The following is an 18971-nucleotide window of genomic DNA, read 5'->3' as shown; positions in this document are numbered from 1 at the left end:
TATCTAGAACTCCACTCTGTCTCTAAATGTTTGAAGAGTTTTTCATGTTTAGGGTCAAGTTTTAAGAATTTGACCATACGTGAAGTTAATGATGTTATCACCCCCATCGGGGCTTACCTTTCCCACTTCTGATGATATTCCTCCCTATTCTTTGCAAGTACCCCCTTTTGGTGGCGAGAAACTGTTGGTGTGGTCAAGTGGGTGCTGTAAAAACAAAAGCTCAGGACAGAACAGTTATCAGTCATGTACTTCATACAAAATTAGCATATATTGAATTTCATATTGATCCTCTGAGTGTAATGGTACATTTTAATTTGAATTTATCAAAGCTAAACACAATAATTTTTCTTTATCTTGCTCTTGTTCTTGTGCAGCACCACATCTCAGCACATGCCCCTGTCGGTTCTATCCTACTTTTCTAAATTATTGACTATTTCAATGGAGAACCTAAATGACGTGGACCAGGGTTTGTCATTACATATCTCTATTTTGAATGTGAAAGTCTATCATTCCCCTGTTATTCATAGACATCAATAGAGTTTTTTTGCTTTTTTTCTCTATAAAAGTTAATTGACTCTTTACAGTGGCCTGCTATGGTTAATAATAACATGTTCAGTCATGAGTGAAATCAAAGCTTTTCTTCACTTTAGCATTTAACATTCCCAACAATATAATGTGATACATTAATCGAAACACAGCTAATAAAACACAATTTTCTTAATGCAAACATCAGTAACTCAAAATTAGCAACCAAAGGGTTAAGTCTGCAGTTCACACTCATGTGAAGCTACAGCCTCCCCCTTTAGTCTCTGTCATCCTTCTGTTCCTGCAAAAACAAAACAAAGCGAGACAAAACATCCACCCTTCTTTTACAGGCTGGGTGAATTGTTTGTGGACATTTACTAATCCTAAAGTCGGTACCGTTTTTGTCTCAGTATCAAGTCAGTTAAAACTTTTAGTCGTCAGTCCATCACAGTCCAGTCACATGCATACATTCACACACATTCATACCAGATATTGCTGATAATGGAGTCTCACGCGCAACCTATTCGAGGCTCCATCACCAGCAAGATGACGTCATCATTTTAAAGGAAAAACAGTTCCTTGTTTTTTTTGACTGGATTGACTCGCTGCAATCCTTTTAGCCTCAGGACTTGTCATGTGATCAATGCCCCATATAAGTGAATTTCTCCCAAGCCCATTATAATCATGGAGAAAAACACTTTGCGACTGTTTCTAGTAATCATGTTTTATAGCGCTTTAAAGTTCAATCTCTCAGGCCTGGATTAAAGAGCTGATTTATTAAATCAGGAACTCACAAAATACCAAAATATCACCACCGGTGGATCACTCCTCTCAGATGTTCTTATTTCAGTGCACTGTAACAAAAGCAAAAACAAACGTAACCAATAAAATACTCATATAATAACGAATACTGGGGCCCGTTGGAAACATGTCCAAGCATAAAACCATCTTTCTCTCTCTTAGAGAAAGAAAACAATCCAAACCTCACTGATAAAATCAACCTAGTGTTAAGCAAAACCCAAAAATCAACCAAAACTTCACCAGAAAGTTTTTCTCCCTCCCGGGACAATATTGTGTAGGCATACAGGTACCGTAACTTCTTGTTGCACTGACAAACAACATGTTGGACTTATTTGATTCAATAGTGGACACTGGTTGCACACAAATGTTTTGCTTTGGTAGAAACTTAAACAACTGAGTTAAATCAACACAACCTTTTCATATTCAGTAAACCTGTGCATTTTGTGTTCATAAAACACGATTAAAACATGTTCAGATGGAGTAAGTTGAGCTCCTGGAATATTTTAATCCTTCACAATTCTGTCATTTTATTTCAACACTATTCAATAACTTTTATCCAAATTCTACTTGGTCCCTTAAATACTACATGTTGTCTTCATATTGCATACGGTTCAACAAAGTCTAGATTCTGGTTACCATAAAAATTGAATGGGTCTACAACAACTACCATCCTCCTATCTTTATCCTGATTGCAGGAGGGCTGGGAAATAACCCTGAAGTGATAGGTTACGAGGCAGGGTGCACCCCGGACAGGTCACCAGTCTATCACTTAGAAACAAACAACCATTTACACTTACATTCACGGATAATTTAGAATCATCAATTAACCTAGCTCTAACAGCTGCATGACTTTTCACTGTGGCAGGAAACCAGAATACCCAGAGAGAAACCACTGCAAACTAGCCGGACTGTGGACTTGCACCCAGGACCTTCTTACTGTGGAGCAACAGCACTCACCAGCATGCCAACAATGTAGGAAATACAGGGAAGCTATGATTTCCTGTATTTGAGGCAGAATTATTTTGTGCTTGCCCTTGACAGGTTAATCCACAATAAATAGCAATAGCATGCATGTGGTGTGTGTGTCGTTGTCTGCCTCTTATAACTCCAGTGATTTTCCTGCAGTTTGAAATCTTATGCGGTCTTATGAATTCTGTGAGTTCAGCAACTAACCACTCTTACTAGATTGTATCGTGTCATCTCAATGAGAACAAATGAAGTTGTTGAATTTTGTACAGATCTTTAAAGCCTGAGGTAATTGTGTTAAATACACGTGAGATGCTTACGTAAATCCAAGGGCTGGCCCCCTTTTCTTTATTTTTTTATTTTTTTATTTTATTTTATTTTTTTATTTTTCCCAGTATGTTCCTCCTTCAATTAAATCTCAATCACAAAAATGTGGCGCTCCGAAATAAGGCTCACACCGTTAATTCATCATTTTCACTCTGTACCACTGCTCCTTATCAGGCTGTGTGAAGCACAGTAAACAATTCAGTCGAGGCCTTGAGCCATAAACAGACATCACTCACAGACATTGTTTTCATAACCAAACTGCTCTAGACCCTGTCCCCTAAATCTACACAAATGCCCTCTGGGTGACATGAAATGCATTTAACCAATAAACAATCAATGGCTTCTTGTTGTTGTAACAGATTCTGTATTTGGACGTTTGTGTGCAGCATTTTGTGTATCAGCATAGCATTTGTTAGTAAAGCATTCTTCATTGCATCAGCGTGTGTGTATCACTCTTCATTGCACAAACATGTGTATGTGTGTATGTGTGTGTGTGGATCACTTCTCAGTGAATTGAATCAGCATTTCGATTTGTGTGCGTGTGTGTGTGTCATTTCTCAGTCAATCAACGAGTGCATATGTGTTCATATGTGTGTTTCTCTTGATTCTGAGTCAGTGTATGTAGATGTGTGTGTTTGTGTGTGTTTGTGTTCATCACTTTCCTGTTCTGGTGTTCTGGGTAAACCACGGCCTGAAGCGTGCTCTGGGGTCCTGCCCTCCTCCTTTTCAGTCGATTTGGGTCCATTGGTGCTGCTGCCCAAAGTTCTGTCCATACTGGTTCTGGCCCCAATTGAGGCAGTCCTTTTCTCCAGTGTCCTGCATCTTCTCCTTGTCCCGCTCCTCCTTAACTTGACCCTTTTGCTTCTGTAGCTCCTGCTGTTGGAGCTTCTCGTCAGGATTGGCAACCTCCTGCTCCAGCAAGCTCCGGCCTGATTTCAAGTCCTGTATCTGGGACTCTAAGCCTGACTGATAAGTTCGATTAGCAGCCAGCTCCTCCTGAGCCATGCTCAGTTTCTGCTCTGATGCCTTGAGCTCTCACTGAGGGCAGAAACCTCAGAGTCTTTTCTGTACACGTCAGATTGAAGAAGAATTATTGATGTTTTCCTTGCTTTGCTCCACGGCCTTCTGCAGCTCTGCTGTTCGGCTCTTCTCAGAGGTCAGCTCCTGGCCGAGCCCCGACACCTGTGCCTTCAGCTTATGTTCTTCTGGAGCTTTTGTCCAATCTGAGGTGCCTCCTGACCTCAGTTACTCCTCCTGTCTCTGGCACACCCTTTTTGCTGCCCGATCATCCGTGTTGGTCCGTCACTGTCCTGCACAGTTTTAATGCAGAGTTGTTAAGGTCAGCATTCCTTTGCTCGGCCTCACTTTTCATCTGGGCTTAATAGGCGTCTCGTCACAGCTCTGTCAGCTGAAGCTGTCTGGAAATCTCCCCCGTGTAGTGAAACGGGCCTTGGATTTAACGTTCTCCGTCTCCGCTGCATGAGATCGTTTTCCTGCAGCACTGTTGACATTCTCAGGCTGTTGTTGTGGGTCCAGCTGCTGTAGCATTTGGTCAGGGTCACATCAAAGATGGTAGAGGGGAGAGCAAAGATGGTAGAGGGGAGAGCAGGAGTCCAGGTCAGCCTCGGCTTTCCGGGCCGACAAAGCAGCCTGTAATTAAGCATAAAGAGAAAAAACAAAAACAAAACAAAAACAGACGAACAGGAAAATGATGTTGTTTTGGCTGTGTTATTCAGAGAGGGGCCAGGCCCTGTGTCAGCCTTCTCCCCGCATTTTTTTGTTTTTTCTCACTATATAATCAAGTCATAACTCACCAAGTTGACAGGACAACACAGGTACATGTTAAAATTCTTAAGATCATGTTTAAAAGCCCAAAAAAGGAATTTTCTTTCATTCAGTAATCACTTGTATTAATCAATCAGAAGAAAACATGTCACAATTTGACTCTTTTAACCACTAAATTTGTAGTTTCATCACTGGTTTGTCATACCAGTGTCTTTCTTTTTGAAGTTAAGTTGTTGTCCTGCAACCCAGAAAGTTTATTTGTTAGTAGTGGACAGGGTTTTAATAGTTTCTCAATTTTCATTAGTTTTTATTTTTATTTAGTTTTGACTTCAATTTTCAATTGTATATCAGTTTTAATTAGTTTTTACCAATTGTTTGCTAGTTTAGTTTAGTTTTTATTTTTTTGAAAATCCTTAGTTTCAGTTTAGTTTTGATTAGTTTCAGTTATAGTTTTAGTTGTGTTTGCAATAATTAAGTGTAACAAAATCCCAGTTTCATCATATCAGTCATTCTGCTCATCCTTGGGTATGTTGCTATTCCAGCTACCATACTGCACCCTGGACAGGTCGCCTGTCTGTCGCAGGGCTAACACGCAGAGAGAGACAACTCACATTCCCACCTATGGGTTCTTTAAATAAATAAATAAATAAAGGCAGATGAGCAAACATTGATACCAGGCAACTATAAAATGTATATCTTGGCCCCAATGAGACTATTAACTCTCGCAGCACCGGGTGTTCGTAATCTTGGTTCAAGTGAATTGATAAACTTTTTGAAGGTAATTGACTCACACAGTTGTGTAGATATCCCCGTCCTGTTGTCTCGGGATGCATCACGCTGCCTTGCCTGGGGTTAGCTTCTGTTTTCTGGGGATGAGGGTTGAGTGTGCTCCCTTACCTTCTCAAGCTAAGCTAGGTTAGCCTTCTTGTGTGAGCTTTTCAAGTGCACTTTAAGGTTTGTGGGATTTTTTCCCTTTAGAAATGTCCCTCATAATTTGTCTCTTTCCACTACAAGACACTTGCTTTATCCAAAACACAGTCATATTCAAAGTAATCCCAAATTGGACTCTGGCTCCCGACTTTTCCTGACATGATTCTGCGCGTGGAGGGAGCAGCAACACAGACGACTCGACTAACGTGCTGCCACCTGCTGGCATAATGAGACACAGCAAGAAAAAACTCTGGAAACTAAACTTCATTTTCACCCTTGACTATTGTATGACACGCACACATCAATGAAAACTAAACACATTTTTGCTATAAATTCAGTTAATTTTAGTTAGTTTTGTGAACACTCATTACAGTTTTAGTTAGTTTTCCTTTTTTTGTTTTTATTTTTATTTCCGTTAACGAAAATGTTTTTTCACTTCTAGTTTTCGTTATTTCGTTAGTTTTTGTTAACGATAATAACCTTGGTAGTGGATAGACTTTATCATTCAACAACAGGTGTATGTTAAGTTTTGCTGCTTTAACCTTGCTGGAAAATTTTCACGTGTTCATGAATGTAAGCTGTTTCTTCATTGCGTGTGTGTGCGTTTGTGGGTGGGTTATTTTAACTTTTTTCTCAAGCAAGGCATTTCTGTACCACGTGTCCTTCTCATATATTTCTCTGGTTGTGTGTGTGTTTTTATTTTGTTTCCCAATTTTTGATTTCCCACCTTAAATAACAGCATTCCATGTCTTCAGCCAGGAATTAGAGCTTGCTTGTGAGATTCAGGGACACATGGTGCCAAAAACAATTCAGTGAAAAACTTGCCCGAAAATTTCCAGTGATGGTAACCGATAACTGGAGGAGAAGATGTCCGTTAAGCTTCTTTTTCGGGTGGGGAAAAAGTGAGAGGTCAAGCTGTAAAATTTTGAGCCAGAGCTTGGCCTGTCTGTCGTCCCAATTTTGTTAATCTATCCTTTTGCCGCTGTACTCAGGTCTCCAGGTTGAGAGAAATCCACCTGTATTAAGAGACTAAAACATTCATTTACTATTTTTCTTAAAACATCCATTTGGTTCATCTGCCTAGATTTTACTCTCTCTCTCTCTTGGTGCATAGTTCACAAAGTCAGGCAGTTGCCTTTTATGGGCATGCAGATTTCCGGTCACTCACCCCCAGCAGCTGCAAAGCCGTCTCTCCTATATCAAAACCCAGCCAAACATCAAACATTCACCGTAGTCATTCAAAACTTTATTTGTAATATTATAATCAGCAAAATCAGCGTTTTAATTACAGGCATGTATCATTGTTTGCAAATCATAATTATAAAACTCAATAACACGCTAAACAGGAAGTCCTCTGTGGGCTTCACAGCAGCCACCTCATTTGCATGTTCACACACCGTCTAAAAATAGTTCACAGCGCTGCAGCGCACTGTCGTCACACACAGCCTCGTTTCACACTCAACTCTATTATTTTATAGCTAATAAAGACGTCTTACATTTACAATCACTCTCAGGCCTGAAAGTTTTAGCGCCTAACAATTTTGACAAATTTAAATAACGGGTCCAACCGAAGAAAGTCCAACTTTTTTGTCATCAATTAACCAGTATCAGACTCTAACTGTATCTAGCCTCATCTCTAAAGTCCTTAACTCAATTTAAAGTGTCCAAAAAAGCACAGATACCGTTCAACACGGTAAGGAGACTCTAACTCCTAGCTTATTCCAGGATGCCCTGTACCCCACAGTCAAGCCAAACTGAACTAACCCTGTTCGCCGACAGGTCAAGGTCGCGCGTCTGCGGCCAGGAGGGAGCGTAACCTCCGGGCTATGCGCCTCTTGGCTATTGCCATCCTTAGATAATTTATAATACTTTGAAACAACAGACAACACTCAAAAACAAGAGTATGACTGAAGCAGATGCAATGTTATGGACAATGGAGACTCTAACTCACAAAATGACCAATTACCTATCAAACTACCTGGGACTCTAACCCAGTATTATTTTCCTTTATCTTGGGACTCTAACCCAGCATTGTAACTTATAAACTTCAACTTTCAAATCTCATGAGATTTTTTCATCAAAATCAAAACAGACACCCACCGGCAACTTTTACTGAATAGACATTTAATTTTATCGTCCAATTCAGCACACTTCGGATAAAATCAACAGGCCTGTGCCTACCTCTTTTATAAAGGCGCCTGTCCACTCAGTTCGATTGCCGGATAATGTCTGCCCGTCTGACCACCTCGGACTGTCCAAGCCTCCAAAACTTCCACCCCAATACCAAAAGGACGAGCCCCCAAAACTGTTACGGATTCAAATATTGGGGATGGATACAAGATGAAAACCAAAATAACAACACTGGTCCGGCCGGGTTGAGTCAAACGATGATTTAATGAACACACGCGTGGGAGATGGACACCATACAGCAGACAGCATCAGATCTCAAAATGGTGGAGCCTTGATCAAACTCTTATAGCCTCTAGTGGCCCCCACCTAATCATAAAATCCTAAACATTCACATTCTTTCTCACACAGCGCCTAAGCTACGACCTTGGCTCCCTGTTTATCTGCTCCTGCTGAGATGGGGCAGTATGCTCTGTTCTCTTCTAACCAGACAAATAAGGCGATGACTTTCTGCAAACAGTATTTCTTATAACTCAGCAGTATAATGCATCATAAAACAATATCATTCATTCACAATAAATCAGCAGTCTAATGTAATGCAAATCAGTTTAACAAATGTAATAGTTATCACCTTCTTCTAATTCAGGAGAATAATGCAAACTAAAACTACATAATAATTCACAATCTTTAATTAGGGGTCTAATATGGCATAAAATAATATTATAATCCAACAAGGTGGATCAGAGAGTCAGAGGAGACTCTGTAGAAGGACAGAGTGCCAGCAGGTCAGTCCACATACACTGCTGCTCTGTTAGAGACAGAGGAGGAGGAGGAGGAGGATGTATTTTGTTCATTGTGCCACACAGAGGAATAATGATCAGAGCAGAAAAGACTCCAGGACTGATCATTTCCACCAAACACACACTCATCACTCCTTCCTTTCCTTTTGATTCCTCTGTAACTCACTGATATCCAAGCCCTCCTCGTCCACTCGACCTCCCAGTAACAGCGACCAGTCAGACCATCTCTACACAGCAGCTGTTCACAAACATCAAATCTGTCTGGATGATCAGGATATGACTGAACCTCCTCCACATGTGTCACCTTCCTGTTGTTGTCAGACAGTTGGAGCTTTGTGTTCACTGTGTTTGTGTCGATTGTGAGTTGACAGGAATCTGATGGAGAGAACAAACACAATCCAGCTGCAGTTATTGATCCATCATCTGTTCATTGATTGACACTTTGATGATGACTCCTGACATGATGAAGATGGTTGAATGTGTGCTGCTTTGTTTCCATGAATCCCATTAAAAACACACTTACACTTCCTCAGACCTGGTCTCAACCATCGGACTCCAGCAGGCTCCACCCTGAAAGGAGGAGGGGGGTCAGAGCAGCACAGTCAGCATGCACACATGGACATTACATGGCTCTCATACACACACTGTTACACACTGATAAAGGAACAGTCCAACATTTTGACACATAAATGTTTCAACTTCAAAAGAGCAAAACTCATAATCACATCACATTTAATCTCCTTTATTAAGCACGATGTCCAGGGAGCATTGACATGTGCCACAGTCAAGGTTCAACACACTGTGACATTCATGCTGTCAGGGAGTGGCTGCATATTAAATGTAAAGACTGGGACTGGCTACAAAAACTGATTCAGTACAGGTAGAGTGCAGCAGCCAGTGCATCACATATTTTGAGCTAATGCAGCGGTCATCACACCACATACTGCTTTCTATGTAAAGGAGCCTTCATTCTCAGATTAGGGCTGTTTGTGACCATAAAGTCTGTCTCACAAGGGCAGCCACTGGTCCAGGCGAGGAGGCCTCCACAGTGGGATGTCTGAGGGTGCAGACATGGGTGAAGTTAGGACCAGGTGCCAGTGGACCTGTGGACCTCTGGAGATAGGAGTTATTGTTTCACTCCACCAAAAGCTGGAGAGAAAGATGTTTATTAATAATCCTTCTAATTAATAAATGCTCTGTAGAGCAAATTTGTTGAAGGTAAACAAACATAAATGATGGAAACAGCATCAACCAATCACAATGCTGCACTCTTGCAGGAGGAGGTTGTGATTTGATGCATGTGATGAATATATTTATTTCTTATTCTCTTAACAGGAAAATTATCTTTTATTTTTGTATATTTATACTAAAATAAGTGCATGTAAAGGCTCGTCATCTTGATTTATTTATTCAGAAATGATATCAAATTCTTCCAAAATTACTAGACAGTCAAGCAATGGCACTGGATTCGCCACTGACGCCAGGTGAACTCCAGGAAGCCCTGATAAGTATGCCCATTAATAAAGCTCCAGGTCCAGACGGCTTTCCTGCAGAATTCTACAAAGAATTCTGGACAATTTTGGCACCAGTATTCCATGGAATGTTGCAGGAAATCAAGAAAAATGGCAGACTACCACCAAATATGAATTCTGCTAACATTAGTCTCCTGCTAAAACCAGGAAAAGACCCTTTATTTCCCTCAAGTTATCGTCCAATATCCCTTATAAATGTAGACCTTAAAATAATCTGCAAAGCTCTCTCAAAGAGATTAGAGAAAATAACCCCCCTCTTAATTCATCCTGACCAAACTGGTTTCATAAAAGGTCGGCACTCCTCAACAAATACTCGTAGATTTCTTAATTTAATAGACTACTCATACAATAAAAACATTGAAACCATAATATTATCTCTAGATGCAGAAAAAGCATTTGACAGAGTTAACTGGAAATTTTTATTTGCAACTTTACACAAATTTGGTTTTGGAAACTCTTTCATAAATTGGATAAGAATATTATACAATTCCCCAACAGCTCGTATCAGAACAAATGACCAGACATCCTCCAGCTTTTGTCTCCTGAGGGGCACCAGACAGGGATGCCCACTCTCCCCTTCACTTTTTGCAATTTTTATCGAACCTCTAGCAGCAGCACTTAGACAGGCTACAACAATTAAGGGCATAAAATGTAATAACGTAGAACATAAAATCAGTCTCTATGCAGATGATGTGTTGCTTTTTCTGCAAAACTCACAAATCAACCTCTCTGAGGTAATTACTCTAATAAACTGGTTTTCAAGAGTTTCAGACTATTCAATTAACTGGCCAAAATCTACAGTTCTTCCCATTAACTGCTCCTTCCACAATTCATCTTCTGCCCCACTACAATCTGGAAATATTAAATATTTAGGTATTATTGTTTCTCCTAAGCTTTCAGACTTAATTAAATTAAACCACATCCCACTTCTAAAGAAAGTAGAAGGCGATCTGACTAGATGGAAATCTCTACCCATATCACTCATGGGAAGGGTCGCCACTATAAAAATGATGATCTTGCCAAAAATAAATTACTTATTTTTAATGATCCCTAACAAACCATCACAAGATTGGTTCAGATCTCTGGATTCACATATTTCTAAATTCCTTTGGAAAGATAAACCCCCGCGCATCAGCTTAAAAACGCTACAAAGAACCAAGGATAGAGGAGGACTAGATCTGCCTAATTTTCACCAATACTTCTTAGCCAACAGGCTCCAGTTCATCTCAGAATGGTTAAAATGTACCCTCTTAGATGAGCCCTGGCTAGATGTTGAACAGGCACTATGCAATGATCTAGAGATTTCAGACCTACCATTTATTAGCTCAAACATCAAAAGACATGAATGCTTTAAAAGCATCAACATCAGCTTTTCTCTGTCAGCATGGTGGGAGTTTCTAAAAATAACGGAGTCTTCATTAATCCCATGCAAACGTACACCTATCTGGAATAACCCTGACATATTACAAAACAAAAATATGATTAATTTCCCAGAATGGAGTTGTAAAGGAATTAAATACTTAGAACATATATTAGAGGGAACAGAATTTATTCCATTTGACAGACTAGTTATACAATATGGGATCAACAAGAAAAGATTTTTAGAATATCAACAAATTAAATCCATAGTAAAAAAGAAATTTAACCTCAGTCAAGTTGAATTACAAACACCACCAAGTGTGGTTCAATTTCTTACTCTTAAATCCCCCAAACTATTATCTAAAATATACAGAACACTTTCTAAAATAGATGAATCAATATCCCTTCCTATTGCAAAGTGGGAAGCAGATTTATCAGTCAGCTTAGACCAAAACGTCTGGTCTCAGATTTGCTTAAAAACCTTTAAATTTATTAAAAATCCCAATCTGCAATTAATACAATACAAAATACTGCATAGAGTGCACTATACAGGTCATCGAATGTTTAAGATGGGCTTTACATCCGCCAACAACTGCTCACACTGTCAAGGCAATACACCAGACAGTTACATCCACGCTCTTTGGTTCTGTCCACCAGTGCAGAAGTTTTGGCACGAGATATGTGAGGACTTATCAAAGTGTCTGAAATGTAAAATTCCAACCTCCCCTTTAGTATGCTTGTTGGGAAATTTGGATGATGTCACTACAGAAATTAATACAGTCCACATGGTTTTTATTGCCCTATGCATCGCCAAGAAAACGGTCCTCATGAACTGGAAAAATAAAAATAATCTTAATTCTAGCCAATACAGAAACTATCTAATAGATCACATTAGTCTCGATATAGCCTCTGCCACCACATTAGATCAATCCCTCTGGGCTCCTTTGATCGGCTCCATCACCTAGCGGGGGTGGGGGGTCGTGGTTTGGTCCCGCCTTGGCTATTGTAGTTGATGTGGAGGTTGGGATGGGCTTAGGGCACCTGGAGGACCCCTAGAGACGTTATCCCTGGAGGGCTTAACCCGGGGGTTGTGTTCATAACCTGGTTAGTGGCTCTGGTCGCTCTCAGAGGTTGTTCTTCTCGTGGCCGCGTGCAGCGGGGCTGGAGGATGGTCTGTGCTGGCGGACGTAGGTTACTGGCCTGGTGGCCTGGCTGCCCCTGAGTGGATCCGGGGCGGGCGTGGGGGTTTGGGGTTCGGGGGTGCTTCGCCTCCGTGCTGGGGCTCTGGCTGGGCCTTGGGGGCTTCGGTCCTCGTCGATGTGTCGCCGAGGTTGTGGGCGGGTGGGTGCACGGGGGCTCAGCCCTGGCGCAGGGGGCCTCTTGTGCATCGGCCTAACCGGGGGGCTCTTGAACTGGCAGGGAGGTTGTTCCATCTTTGCAGGAGTCCACTCTGCAGGTGGGGGAGAGACATAGGAGAGGTGGAGAATAAACTTAACCTGGGTGTCTGTGTCTTGTGTAGTCTGGGAGATGATTGAATGTTGGGGTGGGTACAGTTTCCTCTGCGGTGGGGTAGAGTGGGCTGCCCCGGGTCCTGTGGGGCTTGGCGGTGTTGCTGCCGTAGGCCCCGGTCTGGATGGGCCTGGGCTCCCTTGCCTTGGTGGATACCAGGGGACGGGGGTGCATATTGGGGTCAGCGGGGGAGCTGGCCCTAGGGAGGGACACCCTCCCCTCCCTTCTTTTCCTCCCCATCCCCGTCTGCCTCCCTCTTCACGCTCCACCACACCCACCCACACAGGTAGGGCTTTGGGGTGCGGGTGTGTCACCAGGGTGCAGGGGAGACATTCCCCCCCCCCTCTGTCCTCTTCTGGCCACCTGTGCCTCAATTTTATCTCACAACTTAGACATCCACATTACTTACACTCTCATAACACACACATATATATATATATATATAGGGCCTTGAGGGTGGGCACGTTAACGGCGTCCAGTAGACGGTCTGTGTATTCAAACCTGCCTCTGGCGCCGGTGCCCACCTCTCAATTTTAAATCCATGTAGACATTGAGGGTTCTCGGGAGGGGCCGTGCTATCACCTGCTGCTCTCTGGCAGCAGCACCATGCTCTCCCTTGTTTTAAATACACTTTAGAGCAACACGCAGCAACACTACACTTGAGCGGGAGGAGGGAGGTATGGGGTCTTAACACACCCCTGTTCTCTGCTAGCCATCGGGGCGGGGGGGCTGGGAAGAGATGCTGGCTGTCCGATTGGCCTCCCTGCTGCTGCGGAGCCTGGGGCGGTCTGCTTGCCTCCACCCCGGAGGGAAGGGTAACATCTCTTGGGTCTGGGTGCCGTTTCCATCTCTGGGGGTGAGGATACCTGGACCCGGGATATAGAGTATGTTTGGGGAGTGTGATTGTGTGTACATGTCCATTTACGTTTATTCCTGCGTTGGGTGAGTGCTGAGTGTTTGTATATGTGTGCATGAGGGTGGGAATGCATGTCTGTGTCTGTGTGTGCCTGTTTGTCTGTGTCTATATGTCAGGTCGGGTCTTAGACTTCACCTCTCTGGGAACTCCAAGGCCCTCCAAAGTGTGGAGGCCTATCTCCCCTCACCACACTCCCTGCCGGTGACTGATGCCCTCAGGGGTCGGTGCGTTGGTGGTTCTTGGTGTCCGGGGCTGGGCGCTCAGGTATGTACCAGCTCACTCCCGGTGACTACTTGGCGGGGCCTGGCGCCTGCTGCTCGGTCAGGCCTCTTCCGGGGCGCGGGGGGCCCTCGGGCCTCCGGCCTCTGTGCCTGCGGCTCGGTTCACTCTGGCACAGCTGGCTGCCGGCAGAGCCGGCGGGCACGCCGGTGCAGCCCCCTCTAGCTTCTGCCCGGTGGCTACTGGGTGACCCCTCATCTGGGGATCCTCAGCCCTTCCCATGAAGGTGGCACGGATGCCCCTCCGGTGGTCCTCCTTGGGCTCTTGCACTCTGGGGCCTCTGGATGTCTGGGGCCTGGATCTCCTCCATGCCTGCTTCATGCCCTGGGGGACGGGGCTATGGCTCTCTACATCCTCTAGCAGACCATTACATGGGGAAACCATTTGAATACAAGCGCGCCGATCCACACAGGTGTGCACATGGGTGTTCACTATTCGTAGACTTAAATCACACCTTTCTTGGCTGCTACTTCAAAGCACATTGTGCGCTGTCTGTCCTGCGTGCTGCACAACAACATTCAATATTTAGTATTTACTGCTGTTTTCACTTAGCTAGATTAATGCGATGGTGTTGTGTATAGTATGTTGCATTGTTTTGTTTTGTTTTTTTGCTTGTTTTCTATTCTTTTTCTCTCAACAGGTGATCCCGGAGATATTTTTTCTTCCCCCCTTTCTCACTGTCCCTCTCCCCTTCTGTTTTTCTTTTCCTTCCTCTTTCTTTCTCCCTTTCCTATCCCTCACTCATGTCTGTCCCGTCTGTAACAACTGAAAATAAAATAAATAATAAAAACAAAGGTCGATCAAATGGACCAATACGGCAATGCCATGATGATCCATTTGGCAAAATAAATCCATTGGGTATCCTTGTTGGTCTTCAGACAACAATTCTGACGGCTAAAGAACCAAATGGGACAGGCGGAAAAATAAAGAAAAAAAAAAAAAAAAAAAGAAATGATATCAAACAATAATACAGGGAAACCCTGAATTAAATGACACAATTCTTGGTCATTGATGGTTACAGCTAACAGTGTCTCTGGGACCACTTTTGACAGCATTTGACTGAAGTGCTGGTTGGCTGCAGGGCCACCATGAAGGCTCTTTCTGGAGCTCTCAGTGCTGCAACACATATCCTGCAGTGCAGGCTGCAGGGTAACAGGACCAGTGGTTGTTAGTGCTACATCCACTTTACAGTCAAAAACACCCACTAGTCTGGGCCTAACACCCAACCGGTGACCCGGTTTCCTCCACCAGCTCCATCCCTTTGTTTCTTAATCTCTTCTTTCTGTTGGAATGATTCTTTCTTATTATAATTATAATTTTAAGGTTGATCGACCAAAGTTCACTTTGACTGTATTCTATTTTTCTGTTGTTTTCCACTAACTATTATCACAAAGTCCAGAAGATCAATTTGATATATTAGCACGAACAAGTTTCAGTAGTAAACGCTCAGAAGCAGCAAACTAGCAGTGCAAAATAGCCCATTTTAGTAGGTGGCCAGTTAAGTTGAGTGACCTAGTAATCCATTTACTTTTACTAATATGTTTTTCTAAGCTGGGGAAACAACTTCCCCCTAATTCTAGTTCATGCTGGGCCAGGCTAAACATGTCCTGGACATGGTCTCTGCACACAGATAAAACTTAAAATAAATAAAGAGAGTGAAAATGTCAGTTCCTTTCCAGAGATCAGTTTGAACAGGCTGCACCGTTGTTGCTGACAGAGATTTTGTCCTTTGAGACCCCATACAGACATCTACTGTTTAAGTTACACCAGAAATGGGAAAAATGTTCCTATATGTGTGATTGTTCAAATAACACTGGTTTCCAGCATTAAGTAATCAGACAGAGCCAGTTTCCTCATCTATCAGACACTGTTTGTGGCTGTAACGGCCATCTACATACCTCAGAGTGTCCAGTCTTAGCTGCTCAAGCATCTTCACTCCTGCCTCTCCTGGGTTATTGTAGCTCGGTCCAGCTCTTTCTGATGGGAAGAACTGGAGCTAAAAGCTGAGACCAGAGACTTGCAACCTTCCTCTGTGATCAGGCAGCCTGACAGCCTGCAGACATGACAAATACTCTTAGAGAATAGCAAAATAGCTAAATGCTAACAGGAAATTGCAGCCAAAAATCATGAAGAAATGGCATGACTAAAACAGGAGTTAAAAATAGCCATTAGTCAATCTAAACCTTAGATTGTAAACCTCTAAACCTCATCTACTGAACATTTCGAGAACGCTGACCTGAGTGTTTCCAGTTCACAATATGGACTTTTCAGTCCAGAAGACAAAACTTTCACTCCAGAGTCCTTCAGGTCATTGTTACTCAGGTCAAGCTGTCTCAAACTAGAGGGCTGGGAGCTGAGTAGTGAAGACAGAGTTTCACAGCTTCTCTCTGAGAGATTACAGACACTCAATCTGAAGAGACAATAATGAGAAAAATAATAATGTTAAACTTTCTGGTCTGAACCTTTGAAAAAAACACGATCTAGATAAAATATCATCTCTATAGAAGTTAAATCATGTGGAGGGTTAATTAATCATCAATAATTAATCAATTAGTCATCATTAAATAATTTATTAAATGTCATTAATGAATTAAGCTCAAAATACTGAATAAATTAAATATATACATCATTGATTTAATGCCATGTAATTTCCAATAAATGAATTTCAAATTGATTGATTTTTAAATATATTTAATTAAACAATTATTGACACATTTAATTAATTATTTAAGAATCTATTTATTTAATTCATTTTGGCCCTTCTAGCCCTGCAGCTGTGCATGTGCTTACATATCCACTGGTATGTATCCTACAGGTATTCTCACAGCAGTGCTGCTGAACATTAAATGACCAGCAGATGTCAGTTCTTCATAATAAGCAGTTAAACGAGGCTTTGTGTGATCTGCCTTTGGGCGAAGCAACTGGCCAGAAAAATTGGACACATTCACAGAGCTTTACCACACCATCACTAGACAACAATGGAATTATTTGAACTAAAAACAAATAATCAGAAAGTCTTCTGCCTGGTCTCGTACCTCTGTGTTTCTGTAACATGAATAATGAGCTGAAATTCTCCTCACGACACCACCGATCAGCTCGAAGGGCCCTCGAGTTTACCTGCATGCATCCTGTTCACCTGTCAGCTGTTTACCACCTGCTGCTTATTCAGGAAACACGCCCACATTACCTGGTGACAGTCACAGTTTAATGTGGGCCGCTGTTTGTCAATATAAAAGAATTTAGTTCCAATATTGTGCACATTGGTATTGCAAACGCACCATATTTTACAGACCATAAGGCTCACTGGATTATAAGGCGCATTAAGCGAAACAAAAATGTTGCATAAGTCAAACTTTACTCAGCTCATTCTTCTTGCTTCCTCCACTTCCGTACCATTGATTCATTAATGTTTAATTCTCTCACAGCTGCTTTATTCCCATGTTGGGAAGGGCGATGGACACTAAGATAACTACAGAAGACTTTATAAGTGAACCTGATGCTTTAATAAGGATTTGGGCTATTTGCATTTAAATTAAACAGATTTATTGACAGACATCAATTAAATAAGTAAACGTGTAGCTCAGTAATATAGTTCTGCCACTTATCTGCTCTAATGACTGGAAATCTGATATCCAGTCACCAGCACAGCTTACTCACTTACAGTCACTTACTTCACTGTTTTTGCTCCTGAGCAAATCAGTTTGTTTTAGATTAGAGTTGTTTCATAACTGCATCATTTTACTGAAGTTTAATGTGTCAGCGGAGCACATGTGGAACTGAACCATTCGCTTGTCTTAATTATCTGATGTTTATATGTGTCACACTTTTTTAATCTTTCATTTTAAATTGAAACTAACATTTAAAAACATTTGGTACAATGTGGAAAGAGGAAGAGTATTTCCACCAGGAGCAGAAACGTCTGACTCAGCATGACGATGCTGTTGGTGGATACTGAAGAGCTCAGCCTGTCAAGACAGGATTAGGTCATCGTTTTTAAAAATGTTTATTCAATTATATTCTGAGGCCAGTTATCTGGTAGAATTTTTGGAAGTCTATTAAAATAAGAATAAAATCAGATGTGTGGTCTTTTGGTTGTTTTGTTTTTGTTCAATAAGCAGATGTTGATGTTTCAGCAATGCAGTAACTTAAGTTTAAAAGGCTTGTTAGAAACTATGAAACACATCATACAGACTTGTGGACATTAGAAGACAACTAATAATCATCATGAATAAGACTAAAGGCAGGAAGGTGTCCTTTATAACTAATAATATTAATAGTGGTTGGCACCTCCAAATTTATATCATAGTCTGTCTGCAGCTGAGACAATACAAACTCAAACTGTGGGGAGAAGATTATATCACTTCAGTTTAAATTGACCTGGAAGCGCCACATTTTCACAGACTTCTTTATTTATAGCATTTTTTAAGTGCTGTATAGATTATACAGTTAGGTCCATAAATATCTGGACAGAGAGAACTTAATTTCTAATTTTGGTTCTGTACATACACTAAAATCAATTTTAAATGAAACAACTCAGATGTGTTTGAAGTGCAGACTTTCAGCTTTAATTCAGGGGGTTGAACAAAGAAACTGCAGAAAAATGTGAGGAACTAAAGCATGTTTAACACAATCCCTTCATTTCAGGGCAAATGTAGAGGAAAAATTAGAAAAATTAAATAACTTCATTAAATTAATAATAATAATAATAAGATTGTCAGCTGATAACCAGCTTCATGCGACCGCTTATCCTGGTCCCAGTGTTAGGGTCAGTGAATCCGGTTAACAGAAAGATATCCTGGATATACTTGACTGACTTTTTAGACTCAAGATTAATAATCATAACAAAAATTATAGTCTAACATCCAGAAATCTGCACGATGTGTTTCATTATGTCTAACAAGCCTTGTACAGTTAAAGCTAACAGTTACTACATGACAGTTACTACATGAGATAATGTTGGTGATTGAAACACCAACATTATCTCTTTTATTAAAACATGCATATTAGGGCTGGGTATCGTCACTCATTTCTAGAATCGATTCGATAGTGTGAGGAATTAGAGATATATTTTGCTGTTATTGTTAATCATCATCATCATTACCATTGCATTAATAA

General features: G+C 41.5%; 1 protein-coding gene across 4 annotated transcripts in view; it reads right to left on the bottom strand.

Annotated features, from left to right (window-relative positions):
- Window positions 1-7649: 7649 nt before the first annotated feature.
- The window catches only part of LOC146493871 (stonustoxin subunit beta-like), a 50039-nt gene continuing 38717 nt past the window's right edge, over window positions 7650-18971 (bottom strand). For all 4 annotated transcript variants that reach the window (XM_085149735.1, XM_085149737.1, XM_085149734.1 and 1 more), the window contains 4 exons: window positions 16093-16266; window positions 15755-15909; window positions 8785-8831; window positions 7650-8636 (listed from right to left, as the gene is read on the bottom strand). In XM_085149735.1, coding sequence (XP_085005861.1) covers window positions 8248-8636; window positions 8785-8831; window positions 15755-15786 — 468 coding nt within the window. In that variant the 5' untranslated portion in view covers window positions 15787-15909; window positions 16093-16266 and the 3' untranslated portion in view covers window positions 7650-8247. The remainder of the gene's footprint in view (window positions 8637-8784; window positions 8832-15754; window positions 15910-16092; window positions 16267-18971) is intronic.

This window comes from Neolamprologus multifasciatus, chromosome 22 (genome assembly GCF_963576455.1).
Source record: "Neolamprologus multifasciatus chromosome 22, fNeoMul1.2, whole genome shotgun sequence".
In the NCBI taxonomy this organism is placed as follows: domain Eukaryota; kingdom Metazoa; phylum Chordata; class Actinopteri; order Cichliformes; family Cichlidae; genus Neolamprologus; species Neolamprologus multifasciatus.
This window is presented reverse-complemented; position numbering and strand designations above follow the sequence as displayed.